The sequence below is a fragment of the Mobula birostris genome, chromosome 29 (assembly GCF_030028105.1).
Source record: "Mobula birostris isolate sMobBir1 chromosome 29, sMobBir1.hap1, whole genome shotgun sequence".
Classification (NCBI taxonomy): domain Eukaryota; kingdom Metazoa; phylum Chordata; class Chondrichthyes; order Myliobatiformes; family Myliobatidae; genus Mobula; species Mobula birostris.
The window spans coordinates 17574759-17589297 of NC_092398.1; the positions used below are offsets into that span (position 1 = coordinate 17574759).

Genomic DNA, 14539 nt, shown 5'->3' on the forward strand with positions numbered 1-14539 from the left:
CTGTAAGCAATTTGCCCTCCCCGTGACCATGTGGGTTTTCACCGCGTGTTCTGGTGTCCTCCAATGGTCCAAAGGCAATAAGACCATCAGACATAGGACCAGAATTAGGACATTCAGCCCATTAATTATGCTTTAGTATGTGATCATGCTGATACAATTCCCTCCCAATCCCATTTTTCTGCCTTCACCCCATAATCCTTCACACCTAGATGTCAAGAACTTATCAACTTCCACCTTAAATACACCCAGTGACCTGGCCTTCACAGGCACCTGTGGCAATAAATTCCACAGATTCAGCACCCTCTAGCTAAAGAAATTACTCCTATTCACTGTTCTAAATGGACATCCCACTGTTCTGACCCTGTGCTGTCTGGTCCTAGACTTCCCTACTATAGAAAATGTCCTCTCCACATCCACTCTATCATGAACTTTCAAAATTCAATAACTTTCAATGAGGTTCCCCCGCTCATTCTTCTAAATTCCAGTGAGTACAAGCCCGGAGACATCAATCACTCTTCATTTGATAGGCCTTTCATTCCTGGATTCATTTTCATGAGGCTCCCCTGAACCCTCTCCAATGTCAGCACATCCTTTCTTCAATAAGGGGCTCTAAACTGCTCACAATAGTACAAGAGAGGCTTTACCAGTGCCTTATAAAGCCTCAGTATTTCATCCTTGTTTTTACATTCTAGTCTTCAGGCATTGGCATTTCCATACCAGGCTGTAATGCAACCAGTCAGTATACTCTCCGCTGTTCATCTATATAAGTTTGTCAAGGTTTTAGATGACATGCTGAATCTGCATAAACTTCTAAGAAATTAGAGGTGTTACATTACCTTCTTTGTAATATAGTACATCCAATCAGTCCGTGTATATAAGTGTTACTTGTAACATGTTTTATAGGATTGATTTTATATTTCTGTTCATTGTCCCCCCCCCCCCATAAGCTGCACTGCATGCAGAGTGAAAATCATTTCGTTCTCCTTCACACACATACTGATGAATGACAATAAACAATCTTGAATCTGCAGTCTCTTGTGTTTATGATGTGGAATTTGTTGTTTTTCAGCAAAAGTATCGTGCAACATTACTATAAAGTGCCAAATAAATAAATGATTTAAAAAAGAAACAAGGTAGATTTCATGGACCGTTCGGAAATCTAACGGTGAAGGGGAAGAAGCTGTCCCTGAGTCGTTGAGTCGTTGAGTGTGGGTCTTCAAGCTCTTGTAACTCCTCCCCAATGATAGCGATAAGAAGAGGACCTGTCCTGGGTGATGAGGGTTCTTAATGATAAGTGCCGTGTGTCCGATGAAGGGGAATGGAGATTTTTTTTCTTTCTCTCTTTCTGACATACACACAGCCTCTATCTCACATGTCTCTGTCTGACTGTCTCTCTCTCATACGGTCTCTATCGCTGTCTCCCTCTCACACACACACACACAGTCTTTCTCTCAATCTCACACACACACTCTCCCTCACACACGCAATTACACAGCTCTCTCCCACATACATTCTATCTCTCACAGCCTCTCTCTCATATACAGTCTGTCTCACACACTCTCACACGCAGGCACAAACAGTCTCTGTCTCTCTCAAGCACACACACACGCACCCTCTTGCTCTCTTTCTCACTTACATAAGACCATAAGATATAGGAGCAGAATTAGGCCATTTGGCCCATCGAGTCTTCTCTGCCATTTCATCATGGCTGATCCATTTCCCTCTCAACCCCATTATCCCCTTAAAATTTCACACTAACCAATCAAGAATCTATTATCCTCCACCTGAAATGTCCCCAGTGACCTGGCATTCACAGCTGCCCGTGGCATCAAATTCCAGATTCACCACCCTCTGGCTAAAGAAATTCCTCCTCAGCTCTAAATAGGTGTCCTTCTATTTTGAAACTGAGCCCTCTGGTCCAAGATCTTCCCACTATAGGAAACTTCTTCTCTTTGTCCACTCTAACAAAGCTTTTCAATATTTGAGAGGTTTCAATAAGATTCCCCCACATCGTTGAAAATTCCTGTGACTATAGTCCCAAAGCTATCAAATGCTCCTCATATAAGCCTTTCATACCTGCAATCAGTTTTCTGAACCCCCTAGCATCTTTCCTGTAATACCATGGGCTCTTACCTTGCGAAGCAGCCTCATGTGTGGCAACTTCCCAACGGCCTTCTGAAAATCTAAGTACACATCCAATTCTCCTATCTAGTCTTTGAACCCTCTCCGATGTCAGCACATTCTTTCTTAAATGAGATGCCCAAAACTGCTCACAATACCCCAACTGAGGCCTCACCAGTGCCTATAAAGCCTTAGCATTTTATCCTTGTTTTTATATTCTAGTCATTATGAAATAAATGCTAACATTGTATTTGCCTTGTTCCCAAGTGACTCAACCTGCAGTTTAACTTTCAGGCAATCTTGCATGAGGACTTTCAAGTCCCTTTGCACCTCAAATTGTTGAATTTTCCCCCCATTTAGAAACTAGTCTATGCTTTCATTTCTTCTATCCAAGTGCATGACCCATTTTTCCCAGTATGAAACAAATTGTTCCAGCTTATGATTAACAGATGCTGTTATCTTCTCCATTTTGTAGATGTCCATTGTAATTTCCATCCATATATTTAAGGTTGGGTTCTCTTGTGATAACCACTTCCTAATGAGGGTCTTTTTTTTACCAGCCACCAGCAGTATATTCATTAAATATTTCTCTCTTTTCAACCATTCTTGAGGTATATACCCATAATATATGGTCTTACTGTCTAAGGGTATTTCACATTTAGAGATGTCTTGTAGGGCATTATATATCGCACTCCAAAAGTCTTTGATAACGGGGCATTCCCAGAAAATATGATAATGGTTTGCATTTTCATTTCCACAATTTCTCCAGCAAACAAGGGGGTTACTATCATAATGGGATTTCTGAGAGGGGAAGTGGTGCATTTTCAACAGAACGAGAGTGGTAGTTTGTAGGATGGGTGACAATATGGTGAAGGGGGGTTTAAAGACTGGCGAATCCTGTGAGTTTGGCGAAAGGGTGCACTACACTGAACACGTTCTGCGCAACTGCCCACTCTCACCCTCCCAGCTGCCTATCACCTCCCTCATGGTTCCGCCTCCTTCTACTACCCATTGTTTTCCCCTATTCCTTCTTCACCTTTCCTGCCGATCACCTCCCTGCTTCCCCTCCCCCACCCCTTTATCTTTCCCCTTTCTGGTTTTTCAGCTGGAACCTACCAGCCTTCTCCTTCCCACCCTCCCCCCACCTTCTTTATAGGGCCTCTGCCCCTTCTCTCTTCAGTCCTGACGAAGGGTTCTGGCTCGAAACTTTGACTGATCGTTTCCACAGATGCTGCCCGACCTGCTGAGTTCCTCCAGCGTGTTGTGAGTGTCACTCTCACCTGATTCAGCTGACACTGACCTGCTCAACATCAACCAAACAACACGGGTGCCTGGCTGTCTGCTGTGACAAGCTGTGATGATGATGGACTCCTAACATTCTGCAAACCACTAATGTCAGGCTAATTTCCTGTATTTCTCAAATATTACTGATATATTGAATACACAACATGTCTTGTTTAATATTATTGGCCAGATTACCCTCATCTTTTCCCTCAGCTTTTTAGTTACCTTCTGTTCATTTTTAAAAGCTTCCCAATGCACTAAGTTCCCATTAATTTTTCTTCTATTATATGCCCTCCTTTACTTTTATGTCGACTTTCACTTCCGTTGTCAGCCATTGATGTGTCAACCTGCCTTCAGCATACCTCTTCTTTGGGATGTATCTATCCTGTGCCTTACAAAGTGTCCCCAGAAACTTCAGACAGTGCTGCTCTGCTGTCATCACTGCCAGTATCCCCTTCCAATCAACGTTGACCAGCTCCTCTCTCATGCCTCTGTAATTCCCTTTACTGACACATCTGACTTTAGCTTCTCCCTGCAGAGTGAATTCTATTAAATTAAATCGTACAAGTTAGTAGGTACATAGGTCACATGAGTACAACTTGGCGAAACAGTTCATTCAAAATCAATTTATTACCAAAGTGTTTATACAATATTTTTTGAGATTCCCATTCTTATAGGCACTTACAGGAAAGTAAAGAAATACAATAGAATGTTGACAAACCATACATAATAAAAACAGCCCCTCTTCCAGCTTAAAACCAAGCACCATTTTACAAGTTGGACCAGTGGGCCTGTGACTGTGCTGTACCTCGAAATAAAAAGTACAAACTCATGTACACAGTCCAAACATCATCCACAATATGAGGAATTGGCCCCAAAATGTGTGGACGGGTTTGGCTTTCACACAGAACAGTCAATACCAATGGAGGGGCTTACAGGCGGTCCCTGGGTTTTGAATAGGTTTCCTTCTTGGGTGCTAACTGTGAGCCAAATTCTCCCGTCATTAGAAATATCCACTTTTACAAGCCACCCATGCAACATATGCCTGTTGCAATCCTTTCATTTCATCATACATTCCGTCCCAACACTGCCCAGAATGGAACATGTACCATATACACTCATTTAAAGGCATCCATTAGTCTTGCGAGACCACGGATCTGCGCCTGGAAAGTCTTCACTCTCCAGGACGCAGGCCTGGGCAAGGTTGTATGGAAGACCAGCAGTTGCCCATGCTGCAAGTCTCCCCTCCCCACGACACCAATGTTGTCCAAGGGAAGGGCATTAGGACCCATACAGCTTGGCACCGGTGTCGTCACAAGGCAATGTGTGATTAAGTGCCTTGCTCAAGGACACAATACGTTGCCTTGGCTGGGGCTTGAACTCACAACCTTCAGGTAGCTAGTGTAATGCCTTACCCACTTGGCCACCTGCCCACTATATACACTCATTAATCACACATTATTAATATCAATTAATTATACTATTTTTAAAAACTTTTAAAATATTCCTAGCTCAAGTATTCAGGCCTGCCAAGCCTGCTTTGAACACTCTAACTGGTTCAAAGTAAATATAGGGAAGAATTTGGGAAAAGTCAGATGACCCACGGGTCAGGTCACCCATAACCTTGGGAACCTGTCTCCAACATTTTATGACATCTCTGAATGTGAAGCCACATCATGTCCAGCTGACCAGAGGGAACAGACCCCATCAGGGCTGGCATGGGCTAGTTACTCGTGCCAGCAGGATCCATCGCTAGACAGCGTATAAGATCCACCCATTTATTGCTATGAAAACTTCAAGACGAAGAATACCCCTCGAGTCTGCGAAAGCAGCAGCGCAAGATGACTCACTGACAGACAACATAGTAACAGACCTAGGAATGGAAACGATGACGAAACAGACAAGTAGCACGGCGTTTGACACAGCAGCAGCTCTGGCAGGATACAAACTACAATGCTGCATCTGTGGCTGGACAAAGATAACATCAGAGAAGGGGCTTAAGATCTACCAGGGCAGGAAAAAGTGCCCAAAGGAGCTCGGCGAGGGGCCTCGCATTGACCATTACCTTCTAAGAGGTAGATCAAATCAGTCGAGTGAAGCCCAGTGACAGGACAAACACCACAGTCCACAGGGTATCAGCACCCCAGGCAAAGCTCAACCAAGCACAGGTCCACCGACGGACACAAGTCCCGAGCCCCACCAGCCACAGCCAGCAGCAGAAGGACGGAAGCCCCAAATCTTGTGGCCTAAATCCTGCCAGAAGAATGAGTGGGAGATCATCAACACAGGCCTAGTCCATCTTCTAGAAGGAATGAAGAGAAATATGGAAAAAATAACTGGAGAAGTGGGGAGACACCATATACAGCTATGGGGTAGAGAGATTTGGAGTGAAAACAGAGGACACAGAAGGAACCTTCAGTCCAGCCTAAGTCTAGGAGACAGCAGGAAATTGAAAGACTGTTGAAGGAAAGGAGACAGCTGAGGAAACAGTGGAGGAAGTCCACAGAAGGGGAAAGGACTCAAGGTATTACAAGCAGAAATAAAGCAGCGCTTGACAAAGCTGCGAAGAGCAGAATGCTTGAGAAAACAACGTAAGAGGAAAGAACGGGCGAGGGCAAGCTTTTACAGAAACCCTTACAAGTTCGTCAAAAGCCTCTTTGGCAAGGAGAAGAGCGGGGTCCTTAGAGTACCTGTGAGGGAACTGGAGGAGCACCTGAGGAAGACCCACTCTGATAACCAGAGGCATGAGCCAGTCACCCATTCCGAATGACATGCCACCAACCCACCCACCTGAGCACCAGATGGACGTAAGGCCCCCAACATGGAGGGAGGTGGAAAGTAAAGTTAAACAAGCAAGATTAGCATCAGCTCCAGGGCCCAATGTCATCCTGTACAGGCTCTATCAGAACACCCCCAGCGTCCTGAAATACCTCTGGAATCTAATGAAGATGGCATGGGGGAAAGGAATTATACTGATGTGGCGAAGAGCAGGAGGGATACTAATTCCCAAAGAGAAGAATTCCTCAACAATCAGTCAGTTCCGCCAGATCAGCCTCCTGAATGTGGAAGGTGTCGTGGCTCAAAGGCTCTCAGCCTTTTTGCAGAGCAACTTCGTCAACACATCAGTGCAGAAAGCAGGAATACATGGTTTCCCAGGATGTCCGGAACATGCAAATGTCATCTGGCACCAGATACAAACTGCCAAGAGAGAAAAGAAAGACCTGCATGTGGTCTTCCTAGATCTTGCCAATGCTTTTGGATCGGTGCCTCACAAGACTCTATGGGCACCTTTCAATTTTTTCCAGGTTCCAAAGGGCATCACAAAGCTGGTCAAAGCGTACTTCCAGGATCTGCAGTTCTGTGTCACAACACAAGATAACACCAGCACATGGAAGCACCTTGAAATAGGCATAATGGTGGGCTGTACCATCTCTCCTCTGGCATTTATCATGCTCATTATCCGAGCATCACAATGGGTGGCCAGAGGGCAACTCTTGAAGAATGGGCTGCGTCTTCCTCCAATCAGGGCATACATGGATGACATGACCACAATAACAACAACAAAAGCATGCACCAAACGCCTGCTGGATAAACGCCAGGGAAACATCAAATGGGCACGAATGGAGATCAAACCCAGTAAGTCTCGCAGTATCTCAATTGTCAAAGGCCGGCTCACCGACATAAGGTTTTGTATCAACGCTGAGCCAATACCAACTGTCCTGGAGAAGCCCATCAAAAGCCTCGGACATTGGTACAACGCAGACCACAGAGACACAGTGCAGGTGGAACAACTAAAGCAAGATACAAACAGTGGCCTCAAGCTAATCAACAACACGGCTCTCCCAGGGAGGTTGAAGCTTTGGTGCTTTCAGTTTGGACTGCTGCCCCAACTTACGTGGCCAATTACCATCTATGAGGTCACTATATCTCATGCAAATCGGCTGGAGAGGCTGGTGAACTGACATGTGAGGAAGTGGCTTGGGCTACCAAGATGCCTTAGCAGCATAGGGCTTTACGGGAACGGAGCCCTTTCTCTGCCAATTTGTAGCCTGGTGGATGAATACAAATGTTCCAAAGCAAGGCTGGAAATGACACTCAGAAAATCTCGGGACCCAATCGTAAGAGGCGTTGCTCCTGCTCGAGCAACAGGAAAGAAATGGACCCCAGCCACAGTAGTACTGGATGCAGAAGCCACCCTCCGACACCAGGACATAGTGGGCAGCGGAGGCTTTGGCCTTGGAGTGATGAAGCACTTGCTAATGCCGCCGAAATGAGCAGTCACTGGCTGTGGTGGCTGTAAAGGAGGCATGCTGCCTGGGCTGCCAAGTGACCATCTAGAGACTAACCATGTGACACACACCCAGGTCTGATCAGCCTGTGGTGGGCCTGCCTCGGCTGAGGGTATCTTGTGAAACATCCAGTGATGTTGAGGTACACAACTGAAGGTGTGTCGTAATGGTAGTAACATCATCTAGTGGTCATCCTTCACAACCACTTCCACTCAAGTGCAGTGCAGGAACTTCAGGGATTGTAACATCCAGTCCTATTAATCAAACATATACACTCATTAATCACACATTATTAATATTATTTAATTATTATATTATATTTTAAAACTTTTAAAATATTCTTAGCTCGAGTATTCAGGCATGCCAAGCCTGCTTTGAACACTCTAATTTTTTTCAAAGTAAATATAAGGGAGAATTTGGGAAAAGTCAGATGACCCACGGGTCAGGTCACCCATAACCTTGGGAACCTGTCTCCATCGGTTTATGACATCTCTGAATGTGAAGCCACATCACGTCCAGCCTGACCCCAGCCACCCATTTACACCGATCCTACTTAGATTCTGTCCTTTACTAGGGAGGAACAGCACAGGGAAAGTCCATTTGGCCCACTGAGTCCATTCCAGACTCCAACTAGCTCCTTTTCACACCGATCCTCATCGAAATCTTCATATCAATCAACCGGCCACATCCCCCCAACCCACCTACAGATTCCTCCCTTCAGCCACAGACCAGGGAGATTTACAGTGTCCCATTCACCCATAAATCTTGCACAGTTTCTGGGGATGTGGGAGAAAATCGATGGGAAGACCCACAGGGAGAATGGGAAGAGCTCCCTACTTCACGCAGAGAGAGCTTGGGCGGAGACGAGGATCGAATGGGGAGCCGCCAAGAGGAGAGTGCCGGCGGGTAACCACTCCACCTGAAGGGCTCTCCGTAAAGCAGAGGGAGATGAGGGCCGGTTAAAAAAAAAACAGATGTACCCACCATCCAGGGACAAGCATCGCTATTGTTCTCAAAGTCTCTTCAGAACTCAGGATATACAGAGGAACAGGATTTAGTCTTGACTGAACTGGAAACAGAAGAAAACCCTCCCTTCTCTCACTCCACATGAGATAAACACAGTAACTCTGATGAACTAACCCCCGGGAGTTTGGAGATACGCTACCCCACAGGCCTTTCCCGTGCCAGAGGACTTGGATGCACCCTTTCATAAAATTCTCCACTCCTTAATGGCGGGCAGCTTAAAAAAAAACAGCAATTTGTCCGTTGGTAGGTTGGGTGGGGGAACAAAGCAAAAAGTCTGGAAAAACCCCCAAAGTCATACATATCCCTGTGCAGTTACAATTTCTGATCAGGGAACTCATCCTATGTAACCTTAACAGTTATAACAAAAAACATTTTATACAATACAAATTTACTTATTGCTATCATGCCCAATGGATCCACTCCATTGGTAATAAGCACCAACCACATATCCAAAACAGATTATGCAAGACTAATGCCATATGTAAATACATGAACTATAATGTCCATTGGATCTATTCTAATGGATATAAATCCTTTAGACCCTCAGCAGTATATTCTGGGTTAACACATCTGTTAAATACAACATACAAGATGCAAAGGCCAAGGAAGCAAACACACATCTCTAACCAATTAAGTTTATGTCAGAAAATCTCTCAGAGTTTTCTCCAGGACCTCTCTTCGGACGTCGATGGACGGGCCACATCAATGTGAATCCCATCATTCCAGTCACCTCCCATCCACACCATCAGCGACACACGACAACTCCCTTCCGAGTCCATCCCGGGAGAGTTCGCCGTGACAAAAGCAAGTAGCTGAAGGTGTGATAGGGGTGCAGGGAGGGAGAGGCGATGGCAATCTGGAACAAGTTTGCCAGACACGGCGAGTTCAACAGAAGTTGGATAAGCAAATTGATTGTCGACATGAGCTGCAGAAAAGAACATTGAAGGGTTTAGCAGAGTCAGCAAGAATTCAACACGTTTGTCTAATCTACTAGCAAAGATACAATGGGCAGTGTAGATCTGGTGATACACTAGATGTGGTACACAGTGGTTTCCAGTAAAATGGGCTATTATTTCATTAGGACAGTCGCTTATTTGGGGCAACTCTTAAAGGACAAAAACTAATCCAGAAAATAGCTAAGCTTCCCTTTGTTTATTTGGGACACTATGCTGCTTAATTGGGACAGGATACAGCTGCCAAAAGTTACCTAACTAGTGTCAGTCACATACACTTGCATGGTCGTTAGATCGAACACCATGCTTAAAGAAAATAGGTTTTAAATAGCACCAGTTGTGTGTTCCTGTTCAAAACACCTTTCTTTGCACTGATCTTTGGCGAGAAAGAAGTAGAAAGACAATTCAGAACCGATTTTCTCAGTGCGGTTCCAAGCATTTGGGCTTGGATATGCCAGAAATGATCGGGAGTGAAAATGAAACAATTTTGCAACTTCACTAAGTTAAAAACGATGAAAAAATTCAAGGTGTCGACAATCACTTTGAATGTTACAACGAAACTGAAAATTTGGAGGATGCAACTGTTGACAGCATTGTATGAAGGCAGTCCATTATCTGCACTCAGTGTCTATCCTGAATTTAGAACATAGAATAGTACAGCACATTACAGGCCCTTCGGCCCACAAAGTTGTGCTGACCCTCAAACCCTGCCTCCCATTTAACCCCCCACCTTAAATTCCTCCATATACCTGCCTAGTAGTCTCTTAAACTTCACTAGTAAATCTGCCTCCACCACTGACTCAGGCAGTGCATTCCACGCACCAACACTCTCTGAGTAAAAAACCTTCCTCTAATATCCCCCTTGAACTTCTCACCCCTTACCTTAAAGCCATGTCCTCTTGTATTGAGCAGTGGTGCCCTGGGAAAGAGGCATTGGCTATCCACTCTATCTATTCCTCTTATTATCTTGTACACCTCTATCATGTCTCCTCTCATCCTCCTTCTCTCCAAAGAGTAAAGCCCTAGCTCCCTTAATCTCTGATCATAATGCATACTCTCTAAACCAGGCAGCATCCTGGTAAATCTCCTCTGTACCCTTTCCAATGCTTCCACATCCTTCCTATAGTAAGGCGACCAGAACTGGACACAGTACTCCAAGTGTGGCCTAACCAGAGTTTTATAGAGCTGCATCATTACATCGCGACTCTTAAACTCTATCCCTCGACTTATGAAAGCTAACACCCCATAAGCTTTCTTAACTACCCTTTCTACCTGTGAGGCAACTTTCAGGGATCTGTGGACATGTATCCCCAGATCCCTCTGCCCCTCCACACTACCAAGTATCCTGCCATTTACTTTGTACTCTGCCTTGGAGTTCGTCCTTCCAAAGTGTACCACCTCACATTTCTCCAGGCTGAACTCCATCTGCCACTTCTCAGCCCACTTCTGCGTCCTATCAATGTCTCTCTGCAATCTTCGACAATCTTCTACACTAGCTACAACAGCACCAACCTTTGTGTCGTCTGCAAACTTGCCAACCCACCCTTCTACCCCAACATCCAGGTCGTTAATAAAAATCACGAAAAGTCGAGGTCCCAGAACAGATCCTTGCGGGACACCACTAGTCATAATCCTCCAATCTGAATGTACTCACTCCACCACCACCCTCTGCCTTCTGCAGGCAAGCCAATTCTGAATCCACCTGGCCAAACTTCCCTGGATCCCATGCCTTCTGACTTTCTGTATAAGCCTACCGTGTGGAACCTTGTCAAATGCCTTACTAAAATCCATATAGATCACATCCACTGCAGTACCCTCATCTATATGCCTGGTCACCTCCTCAAAGAACTCTATCAGGCTTGTTAGACACGATGTGCCCTTCACAAAGCCATGCTGACTGTCCCTGATCAGACCATGATTCTCTAAATGTCCATAGATCCTATCTCTAAGAATCTTTTCCAACAGCTTTCCCACCACAGACGTAAGGCTCACTGGTCTATAATTATCCGGACTATCCCTACTACCTTTTTTGAACAAGGGGACAACATTCGCCTCCCTCCAATCCTCCGGTACCATTCCCATGGACAACGAGGACATAAAGATCCTAGCCAGAGGCTCAGCAATCTCTTCCCTCGCCTCATGGAGCAGCCTGGGGAATATCCTGTCAGGCTCCAGGGACTTATCCGTCCTAATGTATTTTAACAACTCCAACATCTCCTCTCCCTTAATATCAACATGCTCCAGAACATCAACCTCACTCATATTGTCCTCACCATCAAGTTCCCTCTCATTGGTGAATACCGAAGAGAAGTATTCATTGAGGACCTCGCTCACTTCCACAGCCTCCAGGCACACCTTCCCACCTTTATCTCTAATCGGTCCTACCTTCATTCCTGTCATCCGTTTGTTCTTCACTAATTTGCTCATTTACAGTCAAAAGAAGCAATACAGATGAATTCCTCTGTTGCTTGCTATACAATACTATAAAAACTATTAGTTCCTAATAAGTATTGACAGTGTTTTACTGGTTCTGTGTTTCATTTAAATACAAAATCTGTTGCTCAGTCCATTCTTTAAATTCACCTTTAAAATATTTCTGTGAAACTTTGACTAATTGCAGCAGCCGCTATAAAGTAGTGGCCCCAACTTGCCCAATTGAGCAGAATCCACTCCTTGGAGATTTTTGGAATGTGCTCAATAGGTTCCAACGTAGGGGGAAGCTCCACACCTTGAGGGGGTGGTGGGGAGGGCTCAGGTGGTAGTGGCATGCTTGCCTTTATTTGTCAAGGCACTGAGTCAAAGGGTCAGGAAATTATATCAGAGGTTAACCACCTGCCAGGCCTTACTGTGCTGCTATAAGACTATTGAATGGATTCCTAGCACTCGGGTTGACCTCACTATCTACTACATTGTTGCCCTTGCACCTTATTATCTGTCTGCACTGCACCTTCTCATTAACTGTAACACTTTAATCTGCATTTTGCTGTGGTGTTCCCACAGTCAACTGTTTCAATGGAATGATTTGTACAGACGGCATGCACCATAAAAAGCATCCGATCCAGGTACATCACGGCTTGGACAAGCAACTGCTCTGCCTGACCACACAAAATAAACTGTAGACAGTTATGGACACAGTTCAGTACATCACAGAAACTAGCCTCTCCTCAATGGACTCTGTCCACACTTCTTGCTTGCTCAGTAAAGCAGCCAGCATAATCAAAAGATCCCACACTCCCTGAACATTCTCTCTTCACCCCTTTCCCATCAGGCTGATGATACAGAAGCCTGAATGCACACACCACCAGGCACAAGGACGGCTTCTATCGCACTGTTGTCGAAATGGAGACAAACTGGTCAAGGACCACTTCCCACCCACACTCTCTCTTCTCCCGTCCTACCGGGCAGAAGATACAGAAGCATGAAAGCATGTACCAACAGGCCCTCGGACAGCTTCCACCCCGCTGCCATCAGATATTGAACGGCCCCCTAGTACGATAGAATGGACTCGAACTCACAATCTACCTCATCGTGGCCCTTGCAGTCTGTCTACACTGTACTTTCTCTGTAACACTTTGTCCTGCATTCTGTTATTGTTTTACCTTGCTTACCTCAATGCACTGTGCACTGATCAGATCTGTACGGATGGTGTGTAAAACAGAGTTTCTCACTGCAACTCAGTACGTGTGACAAGGGCTGGTGGAGTGAGAGCACAGCGATGCTCCCTCAACGGGTAGCGGTGGGTGAAGCAGGGGGACGGGCAGCAGGGGGTGAGCTGTTCAGCAGACCTACCTGGGATCAGGACAGTCCGGCTGCTGCTCCGACTGCAGGGTTTCCTGGGATTCACGCAGGCTCTCATTCACAGCGGGTTCCTCGGTGGGGACCTTCCTTTGGGATTCACAGCAGAAGGGCAAAATGTGTTGATCCCGGCCACGTACCTTGCTGTGTGGAGAAGGAGAGAGACAGTCAGGCACTGCATGTCCAAGGAGTGCAACAGCTGAGAGTGGGCGGGGGTCAAAGGGAGAGGTTGCGATTTACCTGTAGTAAACTGCGAATGGCAGGAGCAGACAGACCAGGACGCCCACAACTACCCCGGCGATCCAATATCCTGCAGGGAACAAGGTCAGTCACATTCGGTTCGTTCCCCTCTGTCCCAAGGGAGGGACTGAAGGATAGCACGAGAAGGGCAGAGGAGGCGAGAGAGGTGTGGAAAGAGGGGTCGCATGAGGGATGGATGGAGGTGGTGAGGGAGAGATGGAGGAGGCAAGGGAGGTGCAGAGAGAGGGGTGGTCCAAAGGATGGAGGGAGCAAGGAATATCTGAAAAGAGGGGTGGTGTGATGGACAGATGCAGCGATCAGAGGGAGAGAGAGTGAGGGCAAGGGAAATATTGAGAGAGGGGAAGCGCAAGGGGGATAGCGAGGCGCTGCAAGTTAGCAAGGAAGATGTGGAGAGAGGGGTGACATGTCAGAGGGATGGATGGAGGGGGCGGGGGAGCAATAAGAGAGGGGGTAAATGAGGAACGAGGGTTGGTGTAAGTGAGATGGAAAGAGAACAGATGAAGGTGGGCCAGGTGAACAGGTGAGCGAGTAGCGAGTGATGAGACGGGGAGTGCTGGATGAGACAGCGAGAGGTGACAGAGGCAGGCAGAGATTGAAGGATGAGGATCACTCACTATTGCCGTCAACACCCTTTTCCTTCATTGCAAGCAAAAACAATAACATGGCCATTAATAGGGTGCTTCCAGTCTCCTTTTACTTCAACCCCTCCCTCTCCTACTCCTCCCTACCTCCCTCCAGCACTCCCTAAATTAGTTGTGCCCTCTGCATCACACTGTCAGTGGCCCCTGCATCTCTCCTTTATGATGTGCT

General features: G+C 46.0%; 1 protein-coding gene across 3 annotated transcripts in view; it reads right to left on the minus strand.

Moving 5' to 3' along the window:
* Positions 1-4009: 4009 nt before the first annotated feature.
* The window catches only part of LOC140190006 (uncharacterized), a 41148-nt gene continuing 30618 nt past the window's right edge, over positions 4010-14539 (minus strand). For all 3 annotated transcript variants that reach the window (XM_072246397.1, XM_072246396.1, XM_072246398.1), the window contains 3 exons: positions 13709-13778; positions 13463-13612; positions 4010-9645 (listed from right to left, as the gene is read on the minus strand). In XM_072246397.1, the coding sequence (XP_072102498.1) occupies positions 9606-9645; positions 13463-13612; positions 13709-13778 (260 nt within the window). In that variant the 3' untranslated portion in view covers positions 4010-9605. The remainder of the gene's footprint in view (positions 9646-13462; positions 13613-13708; positions 13779-14539) is intronic.